Source organism: Scyliorhinus torazame, chromosome 16 (assembly GCF_047496885.1).
Source record: "Scyliorhinus torazame isolate Kashiwa2021f chromosome 16, sScyTor2.1, whole genome shotgun sequence".
In the NCBI taxonomy this organism is placed as follows: Eukaryota; Metazoa; Chordata; class Chondrichthyes; order Carcharhiniformes; family Scyliorhinidae; genus Scyliorhinus; species Scyliorhinus torazame.
Window position 1 is genome coordinate 85984161 of NC_092722.1, and position 23639 is coordinate 86007799.

At 53.6% G+C, this 23639-nt stretch overlaps 1 protein-coding gene across 1 annotated transcript in view; it reads left to right on the forward strand.

Annotated features, from left to right (window-relative positions):
• Window positions 1-23639, forward strand: part of LOC140392922 (arf-GAP with coiled-coil, ANK repeat and PH domain-containing protein 2-like) — a 76350-nt gene that overhangs the window by 17926 nt on the left and 34785 nt on the right. The window contains exons 8-9 of the mRNA XM_072478704.1: window positions 21123-21232; window positions 21789-21903. Coding sequence (XP_072334805.1) covers window positions 21123-21232; window positions 21789-21903 — 225 coding nt within the window. The remainder of the gene's footprint in view (window positions 1-21122; window positions 21233-21788; window positions 21904-23639) is intronic.

Here is a 23639-nt window from a genome sequence, read left to right on the forward strand (position 1 = left end):
ATCACCAGGGTTGGATTCCTGCCCCCATTGACTTTGCAGTCGGCATCACAGTGAAACAGTCGTGAGTTTCAAAAGTGTTTTCTTTATTTCTTTGTTTGGAGGAGGGGAATAACTGAGAAACAGTACAAAGAAGTGTAATCCAGGGGTTATTATAATGAAGTAATATAAATAAACAAAAGTAGGTTAAAGGAAGTAATATTAGCCTAAGGGAGATAAGTAAATAGTCTAATATAGCTTAAGTTTTGTTAAAAGGGTGTAATTAAGGGTAGTCATGGCAGGAGACCTTGCACCCGTGATATGTTCTGCACCCGTGATATGTTCTTCCTGGACGATGTGGCAAATCGGGCAGCACGGTAGCACAGTGGCTAGCATTGTTGCTTCACAGCTCCAAGGTCCCAGGTTTGATTCCCGGTTTGGGTCACTGTCTGTGTGGAGTCTGCACGTTCTCCCCGTGTGTGCGTGGGTTTCCTCCGGGTGCTCCGGTTTCCTCCCACAAGTCCAAAGATGTGCAGGTTAAGAGGACTGGCCACGCTAAATTTCCCTTAGTGTCCAAAAAGGATGGGTGGGGTTTACTGGGTTACGGGGATGGGGTGGAAGCCTGGGCTTAAGTGGGGTGCTCTTTCCAAGGGCTGGTGCAGACTCGATGGGCCGAATGGCCTCCTTTTGCACTGTAAATTCTTATGATTCTGTGAAATCATGGAAGCTTCAGTTGTGTCTGGTGACCACGTGTGCAGGAAGTGAGTCCAGCTGCAGCTTGTGGCTAACCGCATTTCGGAGCTGAGGGTGGGTTCACTGTGGAGCACCCGCGATGCTGAGCAGGTCGTGGATAGCACCTTTAGTGAGATAAATCCTCACCTGCGGTGTGACTAACAGGCTGAAAGGTGACCACCAGGCAGAGTAGAGGAAGGCAGGTAGTGCAGGAGTCCTCTGTGGCCATCCCCCTCTCTAACAGATATACCGTTTTAGATCTGTTGGGGAGGATGACTGTGTAGGGGAAAGCAGTGGCAGCCAACTTCATGACACCATGAGTGGGTCTGCTGCACAAGGGGGGAGGAGGAAGAATGTCAGGGCTACAGTGGTAGGGGATTCAAATGTAAGGGGAACAGGCAGGCGTTTCTGTGGCCGCAAAATAGACTCCAGGATGGTATGTTGCCTCGCTGGTGCCAGGGTCAGGGATGTCACTGAACTGCTGCAGGGCATTCTGAAAAGGGAGGGCAAACAGACAGATATTGTGATACACAATGATACCAACTATATAGGCAGAAAAAGGGAACAAGGAAGTAGATTAAAAAATAGGACCCAGAGGGTAGTAACCTCTGGATTACTTACGGTGCCACATGCTAGTGAGTATAGAAATAGTAGGTTAGTCCAGATGAATATGTTGCGGAGTGATGGTGCAGGGACGGAGGGCTTTAGATTTCTGGGACATGGGACCAGTTTTGCGTACGGTTGGACCTGTACAAGGCGGACGGTTTGCACCTCAACCCAAATGGGACCAGCGTCCTTGCAGGGAGGGTTTAAACTAACTTGGCAGCGGCCTGGGATCCTGAGAGAAGGTTCAGCAGGGATCGATGCACAGCCAAAATTAGAGGAGACATCAAGTGAGTCAGGAAGACATAGAATGTCTAGACCAATTAAGTCACAAGGGAGTTTGGCGAGATTAGATGGTATTTTAATGTGAGGAGGCTGACGAACAAAGCAGATAAATTGAGGGCACAAATTAAAACATGGCGGCATGATGTCACTGCTGTCACTGAGACATGGTTGAGAGAGGGGCAGGATTGGCAGCTCAATATTCCAGGATACAGGATTGTCATGTGAGATGGGGAAGGAGGTAAAAGAGGTGTCGCAATTTTGATCAGGGAATCAATTACAGCAGTAAGGAGGGACGACATCTTAGACGGCTCTTCAACTGAGGCCATATGGGTAGAACTTAAAAACCAAAAAAGGAGCAGTCACATCACTGCTGGGAGTGTTCCATCGTCCCCCTAACCGTCACGAGAGAAATAGAAGAGCAGATATGTAGCCAAATTTCAGAGAAGTTTAAAAGTAATAGGGTAGTGATAATGGGGGTTTTCAACTTCCCCTATTAACTGGGGAAGCCGAAGTGTGAAAGATTTAGAGGGGTGAAATTCTTAAAATGCATCCAGGAGAGGGCAGCACGGTGGCGCAATGGGTTTGCCCTGCTGCCTCATGGCGCCGAGGTCCCAGGTTCGACCCTGGCTCTGGGTCACTGTCCGTGTGGAGTTTGCACATTCTCCCCGTGTTTGCATGGGTTTCGCCCCACAACCCAAAGATGTGCAAGGTAGGTGGATTGAACACGCTAAATTGCCCCTTAATTGATAAAAAATGAATTGGGTACACTAAATTTTTTTTTTTTTTTTTAAATGCATTCAGGGGAACTTGTTAAGCCAGTACACAGGTCCTACAAGAGATGGGGAGTGGTCCTGGACTTAATTTTCGGTAACTAAGCTGGGCAAATGGTTGATGTATCCGTAGGGGAGCATTTTGCAGACATAGAACGTTACAGCGCAGTACAGGCCCTTCGGCCCTCGATGTTGCGCCGACCTGTGAAACCATTCTAAAGCCCATCTACACTATTCCCTTATCGTCCATATGTCTATCCAATGACCATTTGAATGCCCTTAGTGTTGGCGAGTCCACTACTGTTGCAGGCAGGGCATTCCACGCCCTTACTACTCTCTGAGTAAAGAACCTACCTCTGACATCTGTCTTATATCTATCGCCCCTCAATTTGAAGCTATGTCCCCTCGTGCTAGACATCACCATCTGAGGAAAAAGGCTCTGTCAACCCTATCCAATCCTCTAATCATCTTGTATGCCTCAATTAAGTCACCTCTTAACCACCTTCTCTCTAAAGAAAACAGCCTCAAGTCCCTCAGCCTTTCCTCAGAAGATCCTCCCTCCATACCAGGCAACATTCTGGTAAATCTCCTCTGCACCCTTTCCAATGCTTCCACATCCTTCCTATAATGCGACGACCAGAATTGCACACAATACTCCAAATGCGGCCGCACCAGAGTTTTGTACAGCTGCAACATGACCTCATGGCTCCGAAACTCAATCCCTCTACCAATAAAAGCTAACACACCGTACGCCTTCTTAACAACCTTCTCAACCTGGGTGGCAACTTTCAGGGATCTTTGTACATGGACACCGAGATCTCTCTGCTCATCTACACTGCCAAGAATCTTACCATTAGCCCAGTACTCTGTCCTCCTGTTATTCCTTCCAAAATGAATCACCTCACACTTTTCTGCATTAAACTCCATTTGCCACCTCTCAGCCCAGCTCTGCAGCTTATCTATGTCCCTCTGTAACTTGTAACATCCTTCTGCATTGTCCACAACTCCACCGACTTTAGTGTCATCTGCAAATTTACTCACCCATCCTTCTACGCCCTCCTCCAGGTCATTTATAAAAATGACAAACAGCAGTGGCCCCAAAACAGATCCTTGTGGTACACCACTAGTAACTGGACTCCATACAGTCTGAACATTTCCCATCAACCACCACCCTTTGTCTTCTTCCAGCTAGCCAATTTCTGATCCAAACTGCTAAATGACCCTGAGTCCCATGCCTCCATATTTTCTGCAGTAGCCTACCGTGGGGAACCTTATAAAATGCTTTACTGAAATCCATATACACCACATCAACTGCCCAACCCTCATCCACCTGTTTGGTCACCTTCTCAAAGAACTCAAGAAGGTTTGTGAGGCACGACCTACCCTTCACAAAACCATGTTGACTATCTCTAATCAAATTATTCCTTTCCAGATGATTATACATCCTATCTCTTATAAATCTTTCCAAGGTTTTGCCCACAACAGAAGTAAGGCTCACTGGTCTATAGTTACCGGGGTTGTCTCTACTCCCCTTCTTGAACAAGGGGACAACATTTGCTATCCTCCAGTCTTCTGGCACTATTCCTATAGACAAAGTTGACTTAAAGATCAAAGCCAAAGGCTCAGCAATTTCCTCCCTAGCTTCCCACAGAATCCTAGGATAAATCCCATCCGGCCCAGGGGACTTATCTATTTTCACACTTTCCAGAATTGCTAACACCTCCTCCTTGTGAACCTCAAGCCCTTCTAGTCTAGTAGCCTGAATCTCAGTATTCTCCGCGACAACATTGTCTTTTTCCTGTGTGAAAACTGACAAAAAATATTCATTTAGCACCTCTCCTATCTCCTCGGACTCCAAGCACAACTTCCCGCTACTGTCCTTGACTGGCCCTACTCTTACCCTAGTCATTTGTTTATTCCTGACATATCTATAGAAAGCTTTAGGGTTATCCTTGATCCTACCTGCCAAAGACTTCTCATGTCCCCTCCTGGCTCCTCTTAGCTCTCTCTTTCGGTCCTTCCTAGCTAACTTGTAACTCTCGAGCGCCCTAACTGAACCTTCATGTCTCATCTTTACATAAGCCTCCTTCTTCCTCTTGACAAGTGTTTCGACTGCTTTAGTAAACCACGGTTCCCTTGCTCGACCACTTCCTCCTTGCCAGACAGGTACATACTTATCAAGGACACGCAGTTGCTGTTCCTTGAACAAGCTCCACATTTCCATTGTGCCCATCCCCTGCAGTTTTCCTCTCCATCCGATGCATCCTAAGTCTTGCCTCATCGCATCATAATTGCCTTTCCCCCAGATATAACTCTTGCCCTGCGGTATATACCTATCCCTTTCCATCACTGAAGTAAACACAATGGAATTGTGGTCACTATCACCAAAGTGCTCACCTACCTCCAAATCTAACACCTGTCCTGGTTCATTACCTAGTACCAAATCCAATATGGCCTCGCGTCTCGTTGGCCTATCTACATACTGTGTCAGGAAACCCTCCTGCACACATTGGACAAAAACAGACCCATCTAAAGTACTCGAACTATAGCGTTTCCAGTCATTATTTGGAAAGGTAAAGTCCCCCATAACAACTATCCTGTTGCTTTCGCTCCTATTCAGAATCATCTTTGCAATCCTTTCCTCTACATCTCTGGAACTTTTTGGAGGCCTATAGAAAACCCCTAACAGGGTGACCTCTCTTTTCCTGTTTCTAACCTCAGCCCATACTACCTCAGTAGACGAGTCCTCATCAAACGTCCTTTCTGCCACCGTAATACTGTCCTTGACTAACAATGCCACCCCTCCCCCTCTTTTACCACCTTCCCTGAGCTTACTGAAATATCTAAACCCCGGCACCTGCAACAACCATTCCTGTCCCTGCTCTATCCATGTCTCCGAAATGGCCACAACATCGAAGTCCCAGGTACCAACCCATGCCGCAAGTTCACCCACCTTATTCCGGATGCTCCTGGAATTGAAGAAGACACACTTTAAACCACCTTCCTGCCTGCCGGTACACTCCTGCAACTTTGAAACCTTACTCATGACGTGATCATAACTCCGTTACATTCAAGATTGTTATGTAAAAGGACAAGGATGGGTCTGAGATCAAAGTTCCAAACTGGGGAAGGCCGATTTTAATAAGATCAGATATGATTTGGCTAGAGGCGACAGGGAGCAGACACTTTTAGTCAAATTTGTGACAAAACAGTGGGACGCATTCAAGAAGGAAATGGGGAGAATACGGGGCCAACATGTTCCAATCAAGGAAACAGGTGGGACCAACAAATCCAGTGAACCCTCGATATCGAGGGCTCAAAACAGCAGAAGCTCTAGAGGCATATAGAATGTGCAAGAGGAAACTTAGAAAGGAAATTCAGAGAGCAAAAAGGGGACATGAAAGAATACTGGCAGTGAATCCTTAATTGTTTGACAAGTACATTAAGGGTAAAAGGATAAGGAGGGAAAGAGTAGGCTCATTAAGGACCACAGTAGTACTTTGTGTGTGGAGCCGGAGGTAGGGTTCTAAATGAATACCTTGTGTCGGTGTTCACCCGTGAGAGGGACAGTGTGGGCATAGAAATCAGGGAGGATTGTAATAAAATTAAAGAGATTGACATGGGCAGAGAGGAGAACCTGCGTGGTTTGGCTGGCTTAAAGATAGACAAATCTCCAGGGCTGGGTGACATGTATCCCAGGCTGCTGAGTGAGGCAAGGGAGGAAATAGCAGGGGGCTGGCAATAACGTTCAATTACTCTCTGACTGGAGACCTGGAGGATCGCCATTATTCAAGAAGGGAGAAATGGGCAAACCAGGAAACTACAGGCCTGTCAGTCTAACCTCAGTGGTGGGGAAACTTTTGGAAGCAATTCTGAGAGTCAGAATTAATCTGTATTTGGAGATTAATCAAGAACAGTCAGCATGTTTTTGTTAAGGGGAGGTCATGTCTGACTAACTTGATTGAATTTTTTGAAGAGGTGACCAGGGGTGTAGATGAGGGCAATACATTTGACGTAGTCTACTTGGTCTTCATGATGTGGAGATGCCGGCGTTGGACTGGGGTGAGCACAGTAAGAAGTCTTTCAACACCAGGTTAAAGTCCAACAGGTTTGTTTGGAATCACGTGTTTTCGGAGCGCAGCTCCTTCATCACGCACCTGAGTGATGGTAGACATAAGGTAAGAGTCCATGGGATCCTAGGAAATTTGGCAAATTGGATCCAGAATTGGCTGAGTGGCAGGAAGGAGAGGGGTGGTCGAGGAGTGTTTTTCTGACTGGAAGCCTGTGTCCAGTGGGATCCTGCAGGGATCAATGTTGGGGCCCTGGCTGTTGGTGGTTTATATAAATGATTTAGACATGGATGTAGGAGGGTTGATCTATAAGCTTGCGGATGATATAATTGGTGGGGTGGTAAATAGTGAGGAGGATAGCCTGAGATTACAGGAGGATATAGACAGACTGGTCAGATGGTCTGATCAGTGGCAAATGGAATGCAATCCAGATAAGTGTGAAGGGTTACAGGACATTGAAAACAGCGCGGGAGGAGAGTGAGCCGGGACATTGAAAACAGCGCGAGTGGAGAGTGAGCCGGGACATTGAAAATAGCGCGAGTGGAGAGTGAGCCGGGACATTGAAAACAGCGCGAGAGGAGAGAGAGCCGGGACATTGAAAACAGCGCGAGTGGAGAGTGAGCGGGAGATTTAAAACAGCGCGGGAGGAGAGTGAGCCGGGACACTGAAAACAGCGCGAGTGGAGAGTGAGCCGGGACATTGAAAACAGCGCGAGTGGAGAGTGAGCGGGAGATTTAAAACAGCGCGAGAGGAGAGTGAGCCGGGACATTGAAAACAGCGCGAGAGGAGAGTGAGCCGGGACATTGAAAACAGCGCGAGAGGAGAGAAAGCCGGGACAGTGAAAACAGCGCGAGTGGAGAGTGAGCCGGGAGATTTAAAACAGCGCGGGAGGAGAGTGAGCCGGGACACTGAAAACAGCGCGAGTGGAGAGTGAGCCGGGACACTGAAAACAGCGCGAGTGGAGAGAGAGAGCCGGGACACTGAAAACAGCGCGAGTGGAGAGAGAAAGCCGGGACATTGAAAACAGCGCGAGAATAGAGAGAGCCGGGACATTCAAAACAGCGCGAGAGGAGAGAGAACTGGGACATTGAAAACAGCGCAAGAGGAGAGTGAGCCGGGACATTGAAAACAGCGCGAGTGGAGAGAGAGCCGGGACATTGAAAACAGCGCGGGAGGAGAGAAAGCCGGGACATTGGAAACAGCGCGAGTGGAGAGAGAGCCGGGACATTGAAAACAGCGCGGGAGGAGAGAAAGCCGGGACATTGGAAACAGCGCGAGTGGAGAGAAAGCCGGGACATTGAAAACAGCGCGAGAGGAGAGTGAGCCGGGACATTGAAAACAGCGCGAGTGGAGAGAGAGCCGGGACATTGGAAACAGCGCAAGTGGAGAGAAAGCCGGGACATTGAAAACAGCGTGGGAGGAGAGAAAGCCGGGACATTGGAAACAGCGCGAGTGGAGAGAGAGCCGGGACATTGAAAACAGCGCGAGTGGAGAGTGAGCCGGGACATTGAAAACAGCGCGAGTGGAGAGAGAGCCGGGACATTGAAAACAGCGCGAGTGGAGAGAGAGCCGGGACATTGGAAACAGCGCGAGTGGAGAGAGAGCCGGGACATTGAAAACAGTGCGAGTGGAGAGAAAGCCGGGACATTGAAAACAGCGCGAGTGGAGAGAGAGCCGGGACATTGAAAACAGTGCGAGTGGAGAGAAAGCCGGGACATTGGAAACAGCGCGAGTGGAGAGTGAGCCGGGACATTGAAAACAGCGTGAGTGGAGAGAGAGCCGGGACATTGAAAACAGCGCGGGAGGAGAGAAAGCCGGGACATTGGAAACAGCGCGAGTGGAGAGAGAGCCGGGACATTGGAAACAGCGCGGGAGGAGAGAAAGCCGGGACATTGGAAACAGCGCGAGTGGAGAGAAAGCCGGGACATTGAAAACAGCGCGAGTGGAGAGAGAGCCGGGACATTGGAAACAGCGCGGGAGGAGAGAAAGCCGGGACATTGGAAACAGCGCGAGTGGAGATAGAGCCGGGACATTGAAAACAGCGCGAGTGGAGAGAGAGCGTGAGATTTAAAAAGCGCGGGAGGAGAGACAGCCGGGACAGTGAAAACAGCGCGGGAGGAGAGAAAGCCAGGACATTGAAAACAGCGCGAGTGGAGAGAGAGCCGGGACATTGGAAACAGCGCGGGAGGAGAGAAAGCCAGGACATTGAAAACAGCGCGAGTGGAGAGTGAGCCAGGACATTGAAAACAGCGCGGGAGGAGAGAGAGCCGGGACATTGAAAACAGCGCGAGTGGAGAGTGAGCCGGGACATTGAAAACAGTGCGGGAGGAGAGAGAGCCGGGACATTGGAAACAGCGCGGGAGGAGAGTGAGCCGGGACATTGAAAACAGTGCGGGAGGAGAGAGAGCCGGGACATTGGAAACAGCGCGAGTGGAGAGAGAGCCGGGACATTGAAAACAGTGCTGGAGGAGAGAGAGCCGGGACATTGAAAACAGCGCGAGTGGAGAGTGAGCCGGGACATTGAAAACAGCGCGAGAGGAGAGAGAGCCGGGACATTGGAAACAGCGCGGGAGGAGAGAAAGCCGGGACATTGAAAACAGCGCGAGAGGAGAGAAAGCCGGGACATTGAAAACAGCGCGAGTGGAGAGAGAGCCGGGACATTGAAAACAGCGCGGGAGGAGAGAGAGCCGGGACATTGAAAACAGCGCGAGTGGAGAGTGAGCCGGGACATTGAAAACAGTGCGGGAGGAGAGAGAGCCGGGACATTGGAAACAGCGCGGGAGGAGAGAGAGCCGGGACATTGAAAACAGCGCGAGTGGAGAGTGAGCCGGGACATTGAAAACAGCGCGGGAGGAGAGTGAGCCGGGACACTGAAAACAGCGCGAGTGGAGAGTGAGCCGGGACACTGAAAACAGCGCGAGTGGAGAGAGAGAGCCGGGACACTGAAAACAGCGCGAGTGGAGAGAGAAAGCCGGGACATTGAAAACAGCGCGAGAATAGAGAGAGCCGGGACATTGAAAACAGCGCGAGAGGAGAGAGAGCTGGGACATTGAAAACAGCGCGAGAGGAGAGTGAGCCTCGACATTGAAAACAGCGCGAGTGGAGAGAGAGCCGGGACATTGAAAACAGCGCGAGTGGAGAGAGAGCCGGGACATTGAAAACAGCGCGGGAGGAGAGAAAGCCGGGACATTGGAAACAGCGCGAGTGGAGAGAAAGCCGGGACATTGGAAACAGCGCGAGTGGAGAGAAAGCCGGGACATTGAAAACAGCGCGAGTGGAGAGAGAGCCGGGACATTGAAAACAGCGCGGGAGGAGAGAAAGCCGGGACATTGGAAACAGCGCGAGTGGAGAGAAAGCCGGGACATTGAAAACAGCGTGGGAGGAGAGAAAGCCGGGACATTGGAAACAGCGCGAGTGGAGAGAGAGCCGGGACATTGAAAACAGCGCGAGTGGAGAGTGAGCCGGGACATTGAAAACAGCGCGAGTGGAGAGAGAGCCGGGACATTGAAAACAGCGCGAGTGGAGAGAGAGCCGGGACATTGGAAACAGCGCGAGTGGAGAGAGAGCCGGGACATTGAAAACAGTGCGAGTGGAGAGAAAGCCGGGACAATGGAAACAGCGCGGGAGGAGAGAAAGCCGGGACATTGGAAACAGCGCGAGTGGAGAGAAAGCCGGGACATTGGAAACAGCGCGAGTGGAGAGTGAGCCGGGACATTGATAACAGCGCGAGTGGAGAGAGAGCCGGGACATTGAAAACAGCGCGGGAGGAGAGAAAGCCGGGACATTGGAAACAGCGCGAGTGGAGAGAGAGCCGGGACATTGGAAACAGCGCGGGAGGAGAGAAAGCCGGGACATTGGAAACAGCGCGAGTGGAGAGAAAGCCGGGACATTGAAAACAGCGCGAGTGGAGAGAGAGCCGGGACATTGGAAACAGCGCGGGAGGAGAGAAAGCCGGGACATTGGAAACAGCGCGAGTGGAGATAGAGCCGGGACATTGAAAACAGCGCGAGTGGAGAGAGAGCGTGAGATTTAAAAAGCGCGGGAGGAGAGACAGCCGGGACAGTGAAAACAGCGCGGGAGGAGAGAAAGCCAGGACATTGAAAACAGCGCGAGTGGAGAGAGAGCCGGGACATTGGAAACAGCGCGGGAGGAGAGAAAGCCAGGACATTGAAAACAGCGCGAGTGGAGAGTGAGCCAGGACATTGAAAACAGCGTGGGAGGAGAGAGAGCCGGGACATTGAAAACAGCGCGAGTGGAGAGAGAGCCGGGACATTGAAAACAGCGCGAGAGGAGAGAGAGCCGGGACATTGAAAACAGCGCGAGTGGAGAGTGAGCCGGGACATTGAAAACAGTGCTGGAGGAGAGAGAGCCGGGACATTGAAAACAGCGCGAGTGGAGAGTGAGCCGGCACATTGAAAACAGCGCGAGAGGAGAGAAAGCCGGGACACTGAAAACAGTGCGGGAGGAGAGAGAGCCGGGACATTGGAAACAGCGCGGGAGGAGAGAAAGCCGGGACATTGAAAACAGTGCGGGAGGAGAGAGAGCCGGGACATTGAAAACAGCGCGAGTGGAGAGAGAGCCGGGACATTGAAAACAGCGCGGGAGGAGAGTGAGCCGGGACATTGAAAACAGCGCGAGAGGAGAGAAAGCCGGGACATTGAAAACAGCGCGGGAGGAGAGAGAGCCGGGACATTGGAAACAGCGCGGGAGGAGAGAAAGCCGGGACATTGAAAACAGCGCGAGTGGAGAGTGAGCCGGGTCATTGAAAACAGCGCGAGAGGACAGAAAGCCGGGACAGTGAAAACAGCGCGAGTGGAGAGAAAGCCGGGACATTGAAAACAGCGCGAGAGGAGAGAAAGCCGGGACATTGAAAACAGCGCGAGTGGAGAGAGAGCCGGGACATTGAAAACAGTGCGGGAGGAGAGAGAGCCGGGACATTGAAAACAGCGCGAGTGGAGAGTGAGACGGGACATTGAAAACAGCGCGAGTGGAGAGAGAGCCGGGACATTGAAAACAGCGCGGGAGGAGAGTGAGCCGGGACATTGAAAACAGCGCGAGAGGAGAGAAAGCCGGGACATTGAAAACAGTGCGGGAGGAGAGAGAGCCGGGACATTGGAAACAGCGCGGGAGGAGAGAAAGCCGGGACATTGAAAACAGCGCGAGTGGAGAGTGAGCCGGGTCATTGAAAACAGCGCGAGAGGACAGAAAGCCGGGACAGTGAAAACAGCGCGAGTGGAGAGAAAGCCGGGACATTGAAAACAGCGCGAGAGGAGAGTGAGCCGGGACATTGAAAACAGCGCGAGTGGAGAGTGAGCCGGGACATTGAAAACAGCGCGAGTGGAGAGTGAGCCGGGACACTGAAAACAGCGCGAGTGGAGAGAGAGCCGGGACACTGAAAACAGCGCGAGTGGAGAGTGAGCCGGGACACTGAAAACAGCGCGAGTGGAGAGAAAGCCGGGACATTGAAAACAGCGCGAGTGGAGAGAGAGCCGGGACATTGAAAACAGCGCGAGTGGAGAGAGAGCCGGGACATTGAAAACAGCGCGAGTGGAGAGAAAGCCGGGACATTGAAAACAGCGCGAGTGGAGAGAGAGCCGGGACACTGAAAACAGCGCGAGTGGAGAGAGAGCCGGGACACTGAAAACAGCGCGAGTGGAGAGTGAGCCGGGACACTGAAAACAGCGCGAGTGGAGAGAAAGCCGGGACATTGAAAACAGCGCGAGTGGAGAGAGAGCCGGGACACTGAAAACAGCGCGAGTGGAGAGTGAGCCGGGACACTGAAAACAGCGCGAGTGGAGAGTGAGCTGGGACATTGAAAACAGCGGGGGTGGAGAGAGAGCGGGAGATTTAAAACAGCGCGGGAGGAGAGTGAGCCGGGACATTGAAAACAGCGCGAGTGGAGAGTGAGCCGGGACAGTGAAAACAGCGCGAGTGGAGAGAGAGCCGGGACATTGAAAACAGCGCGGGAGGAGAGAAAGCCGGGACATTGGAAACAGCGCGAACGGGACATTGAAAACAGCGCGGGAGGAGAGTGAGCCGGGACAGTGAAAACAGCGTGAGTGGAGAGAGAGCCAGGACATTGAAAACAGCGCGAGTGGAGAGAAAGCCGGGGCATTGAAAACAGCGCGAGAGGAGAGAAAGCCGGGACATTGAAAACAGCGCGAGAGGAGAGAGAGCGGGAGATTTAAAAAGCGCGGGAGGAGAGACAGCCGGGACAGTGAAAACAGCGCGAGTGGAGAGAGAGCCGGGACATTGAAAACAGCGCGAGAGGAGAGAAAGCCGGGACATTGGAAACAGCGCGAGTGGAGAGAGAGCCGGGACGTTGGAAACAGCGCGGGAGGAGAGAAAGCCGGGACAGTGAAAACAGCGTGAGTGGAGAGAGAGCCGGGACATTGAAAACAGCGCGAGTGGAGAGAGAGCCGGGACATTGAAAACAGCGCGAGAGGAGAGAAAGCCGGGACATTGAAAACAGCGCGAGAGGAGAGAGAGCGGGAGATTTAAAAAGCGCGGGAGGAGAGACAGCCGGGACAGTGAAAACAGCGCGAGTGGAGAGAGAGCCGGGACATTGAAAACAGCGCGAGAGGAGAGAAAGCCGGGACATTGGAAACAGCGCGAGTGGAGAGAGAGCCGGGACGTTGGAAACAGCGCGGGAGGAGAGAAAGCCGGGACATTGAAAACAGCGCGAGAGGAGAGAAAGCCGGGACATTGAAAACAGCGCGAGTGGAGAGTGAGCCGGGACAGTGAAAACAGCGCGAGAGGAGAGAGAGGCGGGAGATTGAAAACAGCGCGAGTGGAGAGAAAGCCGGGACATTGAAAACAGCGCGGGAGGAGAGTGAGCTGGGACATTGAAAACAGCGCGAGTGGAGAGACAGCCGGGACATTGAAAACAGCGCGAGTGGCGAGTGAGCCGGGACATTGAAAACAGCGCGAGAGGAGAGAGAGGCGGGAGATTGAAAACAGCGCGAGTGGAGAGAAAGCCGGGACATTGAAAACAGCGCGAGTGGAGAGTGAGCCGGGACATTGAAAACAGCGCGGGAGGAGAGAAAGCCGGGACATTGAAAACAGCGCGAGAGGAGAGAGTGCGGGAGATTTAAAAAGCGCGGGAGGAGAGACAGCCGGGACAGTGAAAACAGCGCGAGTGGAGAGAGAGCCGGGACATTGAAAACAGCGCGGGAGGAGAGAAAGCCGGGACATTGGAAACAGCGCGAGTGGAGAGAAAGCCGGGATATTGAAAACAGCGCGAGTGGAGAGAGAGCCGGGACACTGAAAACAGCGCGAGTGGAGAGAGAGCCGGGACATTGAAAACAGTGCGGGAGGAGAGAGAGCCGGGACATTGGAAACAGCGCGGGAGGAGAGAGAGCCGGGACATTGGAAACAGCGCGAGTGGAGATAGAGCCGGGACATTGAAAACAGCGCGGGAGGGGAGATAGAGCGGGAGATTTAAAAAGCGCGGGAGGAGAGACAGCCGGGACAGTGAAAACAGCGCGAGTGGAGAGTGAGCCGGGACATTGAAAACAGCGCGAGAGGAGAGAGAGCCGGGACATTGAAAACAGCGCGAGGGGAGAGTGAGCCGGGACAGTGAAAACAGCGCGAGAGGAGAGAGAGCGGGAGATTTAAAAAGCGCGGGAGGAGAGACAGCCGGGACAGTGAAAACAGCGCGAGTGGAGAGTGAGCCGGGACATTGAAAACAGCGCGAGAGGAGAGAGAGCCGGGACATTGAAAACAGCGCGAGGGGAGAGTGAGCCGGGACAGTGAAAACAGCGCGAGAGGAGAGAGAGCGGGAGATTTAAAAAGCGCGGGAGGAGAGACAGCCGGGACAGTGAAAACAGCGCGAGTGGAGAGTGAGCCGGGACATTGAAAACAGCGCGAGAGGAGAGAGAGCCGGGACATTGAAAACAGCGCGAGGGGAGAGTGAGCCGGGACAGTGAAAACAGCGCGAGAGGAGAGAGAGCGGGAGATTTAAAAAGCGCGGGAGGAGAGACAGCCGGGACAGTGAAAACAGCGCGAGTGGAGAGTGAGCCGGGACATTGAAAACAGCGCGAGGGGAGAGTGAGCCGGGACATTGAAAACAGCGCGAGTGGAGAGAAAGCGCGGGAGATTTAAAAAGCGCAGGAGCTGCGAGTCAGAGCGGAGATTTTAAAAGATCACGGCCTAGTTTCGGGAGCCGTTCGGAGGAGGAGGAGCAGTCTCTGTCAGGGAGAGAACCTGAGAACATCTAAGACACTCAGAAGGTAAGAAGGTAAGTAAGTGATTTTTACTTTTATACCTTTTTCAAATTGTGTGTGTCGGGGGGAAACTGAAGTGACATCACAGAAAAGCTGTGACCTGAGTGGCTGGTTGGGAATCTACACTATATTTAAAAAATTAAGCATTGGTAACTAATTAAACATAATTACTTAATTATAATTTAGAGGGGTATCTAAGCCAGAGATCGGAGAGTACTATATTTAGCTTTCGCATTTATATTAGAAATCTAGTACTAGGAAACAGATAGTTAACAGTAACTTTAAAAAAAAATAAAAAAAATATATAATTAAAAAAAAAAAAACTTTTAATTTTAATTAATTGACGCAATGTCAGTTAGAGGGGTGCAGTGCTCTGACTGTGAGATGTGGCAGGTCCGGGAGGCTTCCAGCGTCCCGGATGGCTTCATCTGTAGAAAGTGCACCTAACTGGAGCTCCTCACAGACCGCATGGTTTGGTTGGAGCAGCAATTGGATGCACTTAGGAGCATGCAGGTGGCGGAAAGTGTCATAGATCGCAGTTATATAAATGTGGTCACACCCAAGGTGCAGGCAGAGAAATGGGTGACCACCAGAAAGGGCAGGCAGTCAGTGCAGGAATCCCCTGTGGTTGTCCCCCTCTTGAACAGGTATACCCCTTTGGATACTGTCGGGGGGATAGCCTATCAGGGGAAAACAGCAGCAGCCAGAGCAGTGGCACCACGGCTGGCTCTGATAGGGGACTCTATAGTCAGGGGCACAGATAGGCGCTTCTGTGGACATGAAAGAGACTCCAGGATGGTATGTTGCCTCCCTGGTGCCAGGGTCCAGGATGTCTCCGAACGGGTAGAGGGCATCCTGAAGGGGGAGGGCAAACAGGCAGAGGTCGTTGTACATATTGGTACTAACGACATAGGCAGGAAGGGGCATGAGGTCCTGCAGCAGGAGTTCAGGGAGCTAGGCAGAAAGTTAAAAGACAGGACCTCTAGGGTTGTAATCTCTGGATTACTCCCTGTGCCACGTGCCAGTGAGGCTAGAAATAGGAAGATAGAGCAGCTAAACACGTGGCTAAACAGCTGGTGTAGGAGGGAGGGTTTCCGTTATCTGGACCACTGGGAGCTCTTCTGGGGCAGGTGTGACCTATATAAGGACGGGTTGCATCTAAACTGGAGAGGCGTAAATATCCTGGCCGCGAGGTTTGCTAGTGTCACACGGGAGGGTTTAAACTAGTATGGCAGGGGGGTGGGCACGGGAGCAATAGGTCAGAAGGTGAGAGCATTAAGGGAGAACTAGGGAATAGGGACAGTGGGGCTCTGAGGCAGAGCAGACAGGGAGAAGTTGCTGAACACAGCTGGTCTGGTGGCCTGAAGTGCATATGTTTTAATGCAAGAATTATTACGGGTAAGGCAGATGAACTTAGAGCTTGGATTAGTACTTGGAACTATGATGTTGTTGCCATTACAGAGACCTGGTTGAGGGAAGGGCAGGATTGGCAGCTAAACGTTCCAGGATTTAGATGTTTCAGGCGGGATAGAGGGGGATGTAAAAGGGGTGGCGGAGTTGCGCTACTGGTTAGGGAGAATACCACAGCTGTACTGGGGGAGGACACCTCAGAGGGCAGTGAGGCTATATGGGTAGAGATCAGGAATAAGAAGGGTGCAGTCACAATGTTGGGGGTTTCCTACAGGCCTCCCAACAGCCAGCGGGAGCTAGAGGAGCAGATAGGTAGACAGATTTTGGAAAAGAGTAAAAACAACAGGGTTGTGGTGATGGGAGACTTCAACTTCCCCAATATTGACTGGGACTCACTTAGTGCCAGGGGCTTAGACGGGGCGGAGTTTGTAAGGAGCATCCAGGAGGGCTTCTTAAAACAATATGTAGACAGTCCAACTAGGGAAGGGGCGGTACTGGACCTGGTATTGGGGAAGGAGCCCGGCCAGGTGGTAGATGTTTCAGTAGGGGAGCATTTCGGAAACAGTGACCACAATTCAGTAAGTTTTAAAGTGCTGGTGGACAAGGATAAGAGTGGTCCTAGGATGAATGTGCTAAATTGGGGGAAGGCTAATTATAACAATATTAGGCGGGAACTGAAGAACATAGATTGGGGGCGGATGTTTGAGGGCAAATCAACATCTGACATGTGGGAGGCTTTCAAGTGTCAGTTGAAAGGAATTCAGGACTTAATATTGAAAAATATTAAGGTAGATAAGTCCCCAGGGCCTGATGGGATCTACCCCAGAATACATAGGAGGCTGGAGAGGAAATTGCTGAGGCCTTGACAGAAATCTTTGGATCCTCACTGTCTTCAGGTGATGTCCCGGAGGACTGGAGAATAGCCAATGTTGTTCCTCTGTTTAAGAAGGGTAGCAAGGATAATCCAGGGAACTACAGGCCAGTGAGCCTTACTTCAGTGGTAGGGAAATTACTGGAGAGAATTCTTCGAGACAGGATCTACTCCCATTTGGAAGCAAATGGACGTATTAGTGAGAGGCAGCATGGTTTTGTGAAGTGGAGGTCGTGTCTCACTAACTTGATAAGAGTTTTTCGAGGAGGTCACTAAGATGATTGATCCAAGTAGGGCAGTGGATGTTGTCTATATGGACTTTAGTAAGGCCTTTGACAAGGTCCCTCATGGTAGACTAGTACAAAATGTGAAGTCACACAGGATCAGGGGTGAGCTGGCAAATTAGATACAGAACTGGCTAGGTCATAGAAGGCAGAGAGTAACAATGGAAGGATGCTTTTCTAATTGGAGGGGTGTGACCAGTGGTGTTCCACAGGGATCAGTGCTGGGACCTTTGCTGTTTGTAGTATATAGAAATGATTTGGAGGAAAATGTAACTAGTCTGATTAGTAAGTTTGCAGACGACACAAAGGTTGGTGGAATTGCGGATAGCTATGAGGACTGTCAGAGGATACAGCAGGATTTAGATTGTTTGGAGACTTGGGCGGAGAGATGGCAGATGGAGTTTAATCCGGACAAATGTGAGGTAATGCAGTTTGGAAGGTCTAATGCAGGTAGGGAATATACAGTGAATGGTAGAACCCTCAAGAGTATTGAAAGTCAAAGAGATCTAGGGGTACAGGTCCACAGGTCACTGAAAGGGGCAACACAGGTGGAGAAGGTAGTCAAGAAGGCATACGGCATGCTTGCCTTCATTGGCCGGGGCACTGAGTATAAGAATTGGCAAGTCATGTTGCAGCTGTATAGAACCGTAGTTAGGCCACACTTGGAGTATAGTGTTCAATTCTGGTCGCCACACTACCAGAAGGATGTGGAGGCTTTAGAGAGGGTACAGAAGAGATTTACCAGAATGTTGCCTGGTATGGAGGGCATTAGCTATGAGGAGCGGTTGAATAAACTCGGTTTGTTCTCACTGGAACGAAGGAGGTTGAGGGGAGACCTGATAGAGGTCTACAAAATTATGAGGGGCATAGACAGAGTGGATAGTCAGAGGCTTTTCCCCAGGGTAGAGGGGTCAATTACTAGGGGAGATATGTTTAAGGTGAGAGGGAAAGGTTTAGAGTAGATGTATGAGGCAAGTTTTTTACGCAGAGGGTAGTGGGTGCCTGGAACTCGCTGCCGGAGGAGGTGGTGGAAGCAGGGACGATAGTGACATTTAAGGGGCATCTTGACAAATACATGAATAGGATGGGAATAGAGGGATACGGACCCAGGAAGTGTAGAAGATTGTAGTTTAGTCGGGCAGCATGGTCGGCACGGGCTTGGAGGGCCGAAGGGCCTGTTCCTGTGCTGTACATTTCTTTGTTCTTTGATGCATTTGGGCAGGATAAACAAGGCAAGGGAATAGACAATGAATGGCAGAACCCTGGGAAGCACCGAGGATCAAAGGAACCTTGGTGTGCATGTACACCTGTCCCATAAGGAAGCAAAGCAGGTGGACACGGTGGTTAAGAAGGCATTTGGCATTCTTGCCTTTATTAGCCAAGGCATGGAGTTTAAGAGCAGGGAGGTTATGCACTAACTGAATAAAACATTGGTTAGGCCATAGCAAGAGTGTTGTGTGTAGTTCTGGAATCCACATTACAGGAGGGACGTGACAGCACTGGAAAGGGTGCAGAGGAGATTTACCAGGATGTTGGCTGGGCTGGAGAGCGTTCGTTATGAAGAGAGATTGGATTGTTTTCCTTGAAGCAGAGGAGACTGAGGGGGACACGATTGAGATGTCTAAAATAATGTGGGGCATTGATAGATAGACGGGAAGAACCGTTTCCCTTTGGCGGAGGGATCAATGACCAGGAGGTATAGATTTAAGGTGAGGGGATGTGAGGAAAAGCCTTTTTACTCCGAGGGTGGTGGGAGTTTGGAATTTGCTGTCTGCAAGGCTGGTTGAGGCAGAGACCCTCATAACATTTGAGAAGCATTTAGATGTGCACTTGCGATGCCAGAGCACACAAGGCTATGGGCCAAGTGCTAGAAAATGAGATTTGAATTGTTGGTTGTTTTCGGTGACATAGATGCGATAGGCAGAAGGGCCTTTTCTTTGCTGTATGATTTTATAACATACAGCACATGGGTGTTTGATACATGTGTACAGGTATGTATGCATTTGGATATGTTTGCGTGGGGGCAGCGGGAAGGGGGCAGCGGGAAGGGGGCAGTGTCCGTGCGAGCCTGCCTGTGCCCGTGTGTGCACCCACATGTGCGTGCACCTGTGCCCCCGTCTGCATGCCTGCTTGTGCCAGTGTGCACCCACATGTGCGAGCACCTGTGCCCCCCTGTGCACTTGCCTGTGCCTGTGTGCGCGTGCATGCCTGTGCCCATGGGCATGCACTTGTGTGTGTGCACCTGTGTGCGTATAAGTAAGAAATTGAGCTGGTGAATAGATGGGGTCAAGTGCGAGGACAGACTGACTCTCTCTCGATCTTTCTTTGCCATTCGACGCTTGTCTCTTTCTGTCTCTCTCTTATGCTCACTCTTTATCTCACACTTACGCTCGGCCTCCCTCTGCCTCCCTCCCCTCTGCCTCCCTCCCCTCTGCCTCCCTCCCCTCTGCCTCCCTCCCCGCTGACCCCCTCCCCTCTGCCTCCCTCCCCTCTGCCTCCCTCCCCGCTGACCCCCTCCCCGCTGACCCCCTCCCCGCTGACCCCCTCCCCGCTGACCCCCTCCCCGCTGACCCCCTCCCCGCTGACCCCCTCCCCGCTGACCCCCTCCCCGCTGACCCCCTCCCCGCTGACCCCCTCCCCGCTGACCCCCTCCCCGCTGACCCCCTCCCCGCTGACCCCCTCCCCGCTGACCCCCTCCCCGCTGACCCCCTCCCCGCTGACCCCCTCCCCGCTGACCCCCTCCCCGCTGACCCCCTCCCCGCTGACCCCCTCCCCGCTGACCCCCTCCCCGCTGACCCCCTCCCCGCTGACCCCCTCCCCGCTGACCCCCTCCCCGCTGACCCCCTCCCCGCTGACCCCCTCCCCGCTGACCCCCTCCCCGCTGACCCCCTCCCCGCTGACCCCCTCCCCGCTGACCCCCTCCCCGCTGACCCCCTCCCCGCTGACCCCCTCCCCGCTGACCCCCTCCCCGCTGACCCCCTCCCCGCTGACCCCCTCCCCGCTGACCCCCTCCCCGCTGACCCCCTCCCCGCTGACCCCCCCTCCCCGCTGACCCCCCCTCCCCGCTGACCCCCCCTCCCCGCTGACCCCCCCTCCCCGCTGACCCCCCCCTCCCCGCTGATCCCCCCCCTCCCCGCTGATCCCCCCCCTCCCCGCTGATCCCCCCCCTCCCCGCTGATCCCCCCCCTCCCCGCTGATCCCCCCCCTCCCCGCTGATCCCCCCCCTCCCCGCTGATCCCCCCCCTCCCCGCTGATCCCCCCCCTCCCCGCTGATCCCCCCCCTCCCCGCTGATCCCCCCCTCCCCGCTGATCCCCCCCTCCCCGCTGATCCCCCCCCTCCCCGCTGATCCCCCCCCTCCCCGCTGATCCCCCCCCCTCCCCGCTGATCCCCCCCCCTCCCCGCTGATCCCCCCCTCCCCGCTGATCCCCCCCCTCCCCGCTGATCTCCCCGCTGATCCCCCCCCCCCGCTGATCCCCCCCTCCCCGCTGATCCCCCCCTCCCCGCTGATCCCCCCCTCCCCGCTGATCCCCCCCCTCCCCGCTGATCCCCCCCCCTCCCCGCTGATCCCCCCCCTCCCCGCTGATCCCCCCCCCCCTCACACCTCCCTCCGCCTCCCCATCTTGCCACACCTCCCTCCGCCACTCTCTCGCGCTCTCCCTCCTTCTGCCACTCTCTCGCGCTCTCCCTCCTTCTGCCACTCCCTCTCGCTCTGCCTCCCCATCTCGCTCCGCCTCCCTCTGTCCCTCTCCCTCCCTCCCTCTCCCTCCCTCCCTCTCTCCCTCTCCCTCCCTCTCTCCGCCTCCCTCCCTCCCTCTCTCCGCCTCCCCCACTCGTTTCCTTTCACCGTCTGTCTCTCTCCCTCTTTCTCTCTGTCACTCTCCCTCACTCCTGTCAGGTCTCCCAGGAGGAGGCGGTGCCGTTAATGGAGGATTTACGACTCTGCTCTGTCAGGCCGCTGGATGACCTGGAACGCCGTTTTTGTTTTGAGGTTTTCTCCGTTCGCACGTAAGTATTGGTGGAGGGAGGCACAGAGTGTTGTGATAAAGGGATTACAGGAAATGTCATGGCCCCCGGGGATGAGGTAGTGAGAAGAGGGCCTCGGAGATTTTATGATCGAGCGTCAGCTGGGGACGTGAGGGAGCGAGAGTGTAGGCCGGGGACTTGAGGGAGCGACGTAGGCCGGGCGCGTGAGTGTAGGCCAGGGACGTGAGGGAGCGCGAGGAGTACAAGCGTGGGCCCAGGATGTGAGGGAGCGCGAGTGTAGGCCGGGTTGTGACGGAGCGCGAGTGTAGGTAGAGGGCGCGAGTGTAGGGCGGGAAACTGAGGGGGCGTGAGTGTGGACCGGGGACATGAGGGAGTGCGCGTGTAGGCCGGGGAGGCAAGGGAGCGCCAATGTAGGCCGGGAACGTGAGGGAGCGCGAGTGTAGGCCGGGGATGTGAGAGAGCACGAATGTAGGCTGGGGACGTGAGTGAGCACGAGTGTAGGCCATGGATTTGGGGGGGAGCGAGGAAAGGCCCTGCGATTTCTGAGTAACGCCTCTCCCGCTGCTCTCCCTTACAGAAGCTGCGTTCTCCAAGCAGACACTGAGTCCATGAGGGAGGCCTGGATTCGGGCTATTGAATCCAGCATCCATTCGGCCTACAGGGTGAGCCAGGATCCGGATAACGACTCACAGGTGAGTGAAATGGGCGGCAATGAGGGGTGGGATCGGGGTGACATCCGGATGCTGACAGTGCGGCACTCCTCAGTACTGACCCTCCGACAGTCCGGCACTCCTCAGTACTGACCCACCGACAGTGCGGCGCTCCCTCAGTACTGACCCTCCGACAGTGCGGCGCTCCCTCAGTACTGACCCTCCGACAGTGCGGCGCTCCCTCAATACTGACCCTCCGACGGTGCGGCGTTCCCTCAGCTCTGACCCTCTGACAGTGTGGTGTTTCCTCAGTACTGACCCTCTGACAATGCGGCACTCCCTCACCATTCCCCCAGTACTGACGCTCTGACTGTGCAGCAGTACCTCGGTACTTTAAAAAAATAAATTTAGAGTACCCAATTATTTTTTTTCCAATTAAGGGGCAATTTAGCATAGCCAGTCCACCTACCCTGCATGTCCTTGGATTGTAGGGGTGAAACCCAGGCAGACACTGGGAGAATGTGCAAACTCCACATGGACAGTGACCCATGGTTGTGATTTGAACTCGGGTCCTCAGCGCCGTGCCGCCCGTAGCACTCTCAGTACTGACCCTCCGACAGTGTGAGGCTCTCTCAGTACTGACACTCCAACAGTGCGGCACTCCCTCAGTACTGACCCTCCGACAGTGCAGCACTCCCTCAGTACTGACCCTCCCACAGTGCGGCACTCCCTCAGTACTGACCCTCCGACTGTGTGGCACTCCCTCAGTACTGACCCTCTGACAGTGGGGCACTCCCTCAGTACTGACTCTCCGACAGTGCAGCACTCCCTCAGTACTGACCCTCCGACAGTGCAGCACTCACTCAGTACTGACCCTCCGACAGTGCGTCACTCCCTCAGTACTGACCCTCCAACAGTGCAGCGCTCCCTCAGTACTGACCCTCTGACAGTGCGGCACTCCTTCAGTACTGACCCTCCAACAGTGCAGCACTCCTTCAGTACTGACCCTCTGACAGTGCAGCACTCCCTCAGTACTGACCCTCCGACAGTGCAGCACTCCCTCAGTACTGACCCTCCGACAGTGCAGCACTCCTTCAGTACTGACTCTCCGACAGTGCAGCACTCCTTCAGTACTGACCCTCCGGCAGTGCGGCGCTCCCTCAGTACTGACCCTCTGACAGTGCGGCGCACCCTCAGTACTGACCGTCCCACAGTGCGGCGCACCCTCAGTACTGACCTTCCCACAGTGCGGCACTCCCTCAGTACTGACCCTCCCACAGTGCGGCGTTCCCTCAGTACTGACCCCCTGACAGTGCGGCGCTCCCTAGGTACTGACCCTCCGATAGTGCAGCACTCCTTCAGTACTGACCCTCCGACAGTGCAGCACTCCCTCAGTACTGACCCTCCGACAGTGTGGCACTCCCTTAGTACTGACCCTGTGACAGTGCAGCACTCCCTCAGTACTAACCCTCTGACAGTGCGGCACTCCCTAAGTACTGACCCTCCGACAGTGCAGCACTCCCTCAGTACTGACCCTCCGACAGTGCAGCACTCCCTCAGTACTGACCCTCCCACAGTGCGGCACTCCCTCAGTACTGACCCTCCGACAGTGCGGCACTCCCTAAGTACTGACCCTCCTACAGTGCAGCACTCCCTCAGTACTGACCCTCCGACAGTGCAGCACTCCCTCAGTACTGACCCTACGACAGTGCGGTACTCCCTCAGTACTGACCGTCTGACAGTGCGGCGCTCCCTCAGTACTGACCCTCTGACAGTAC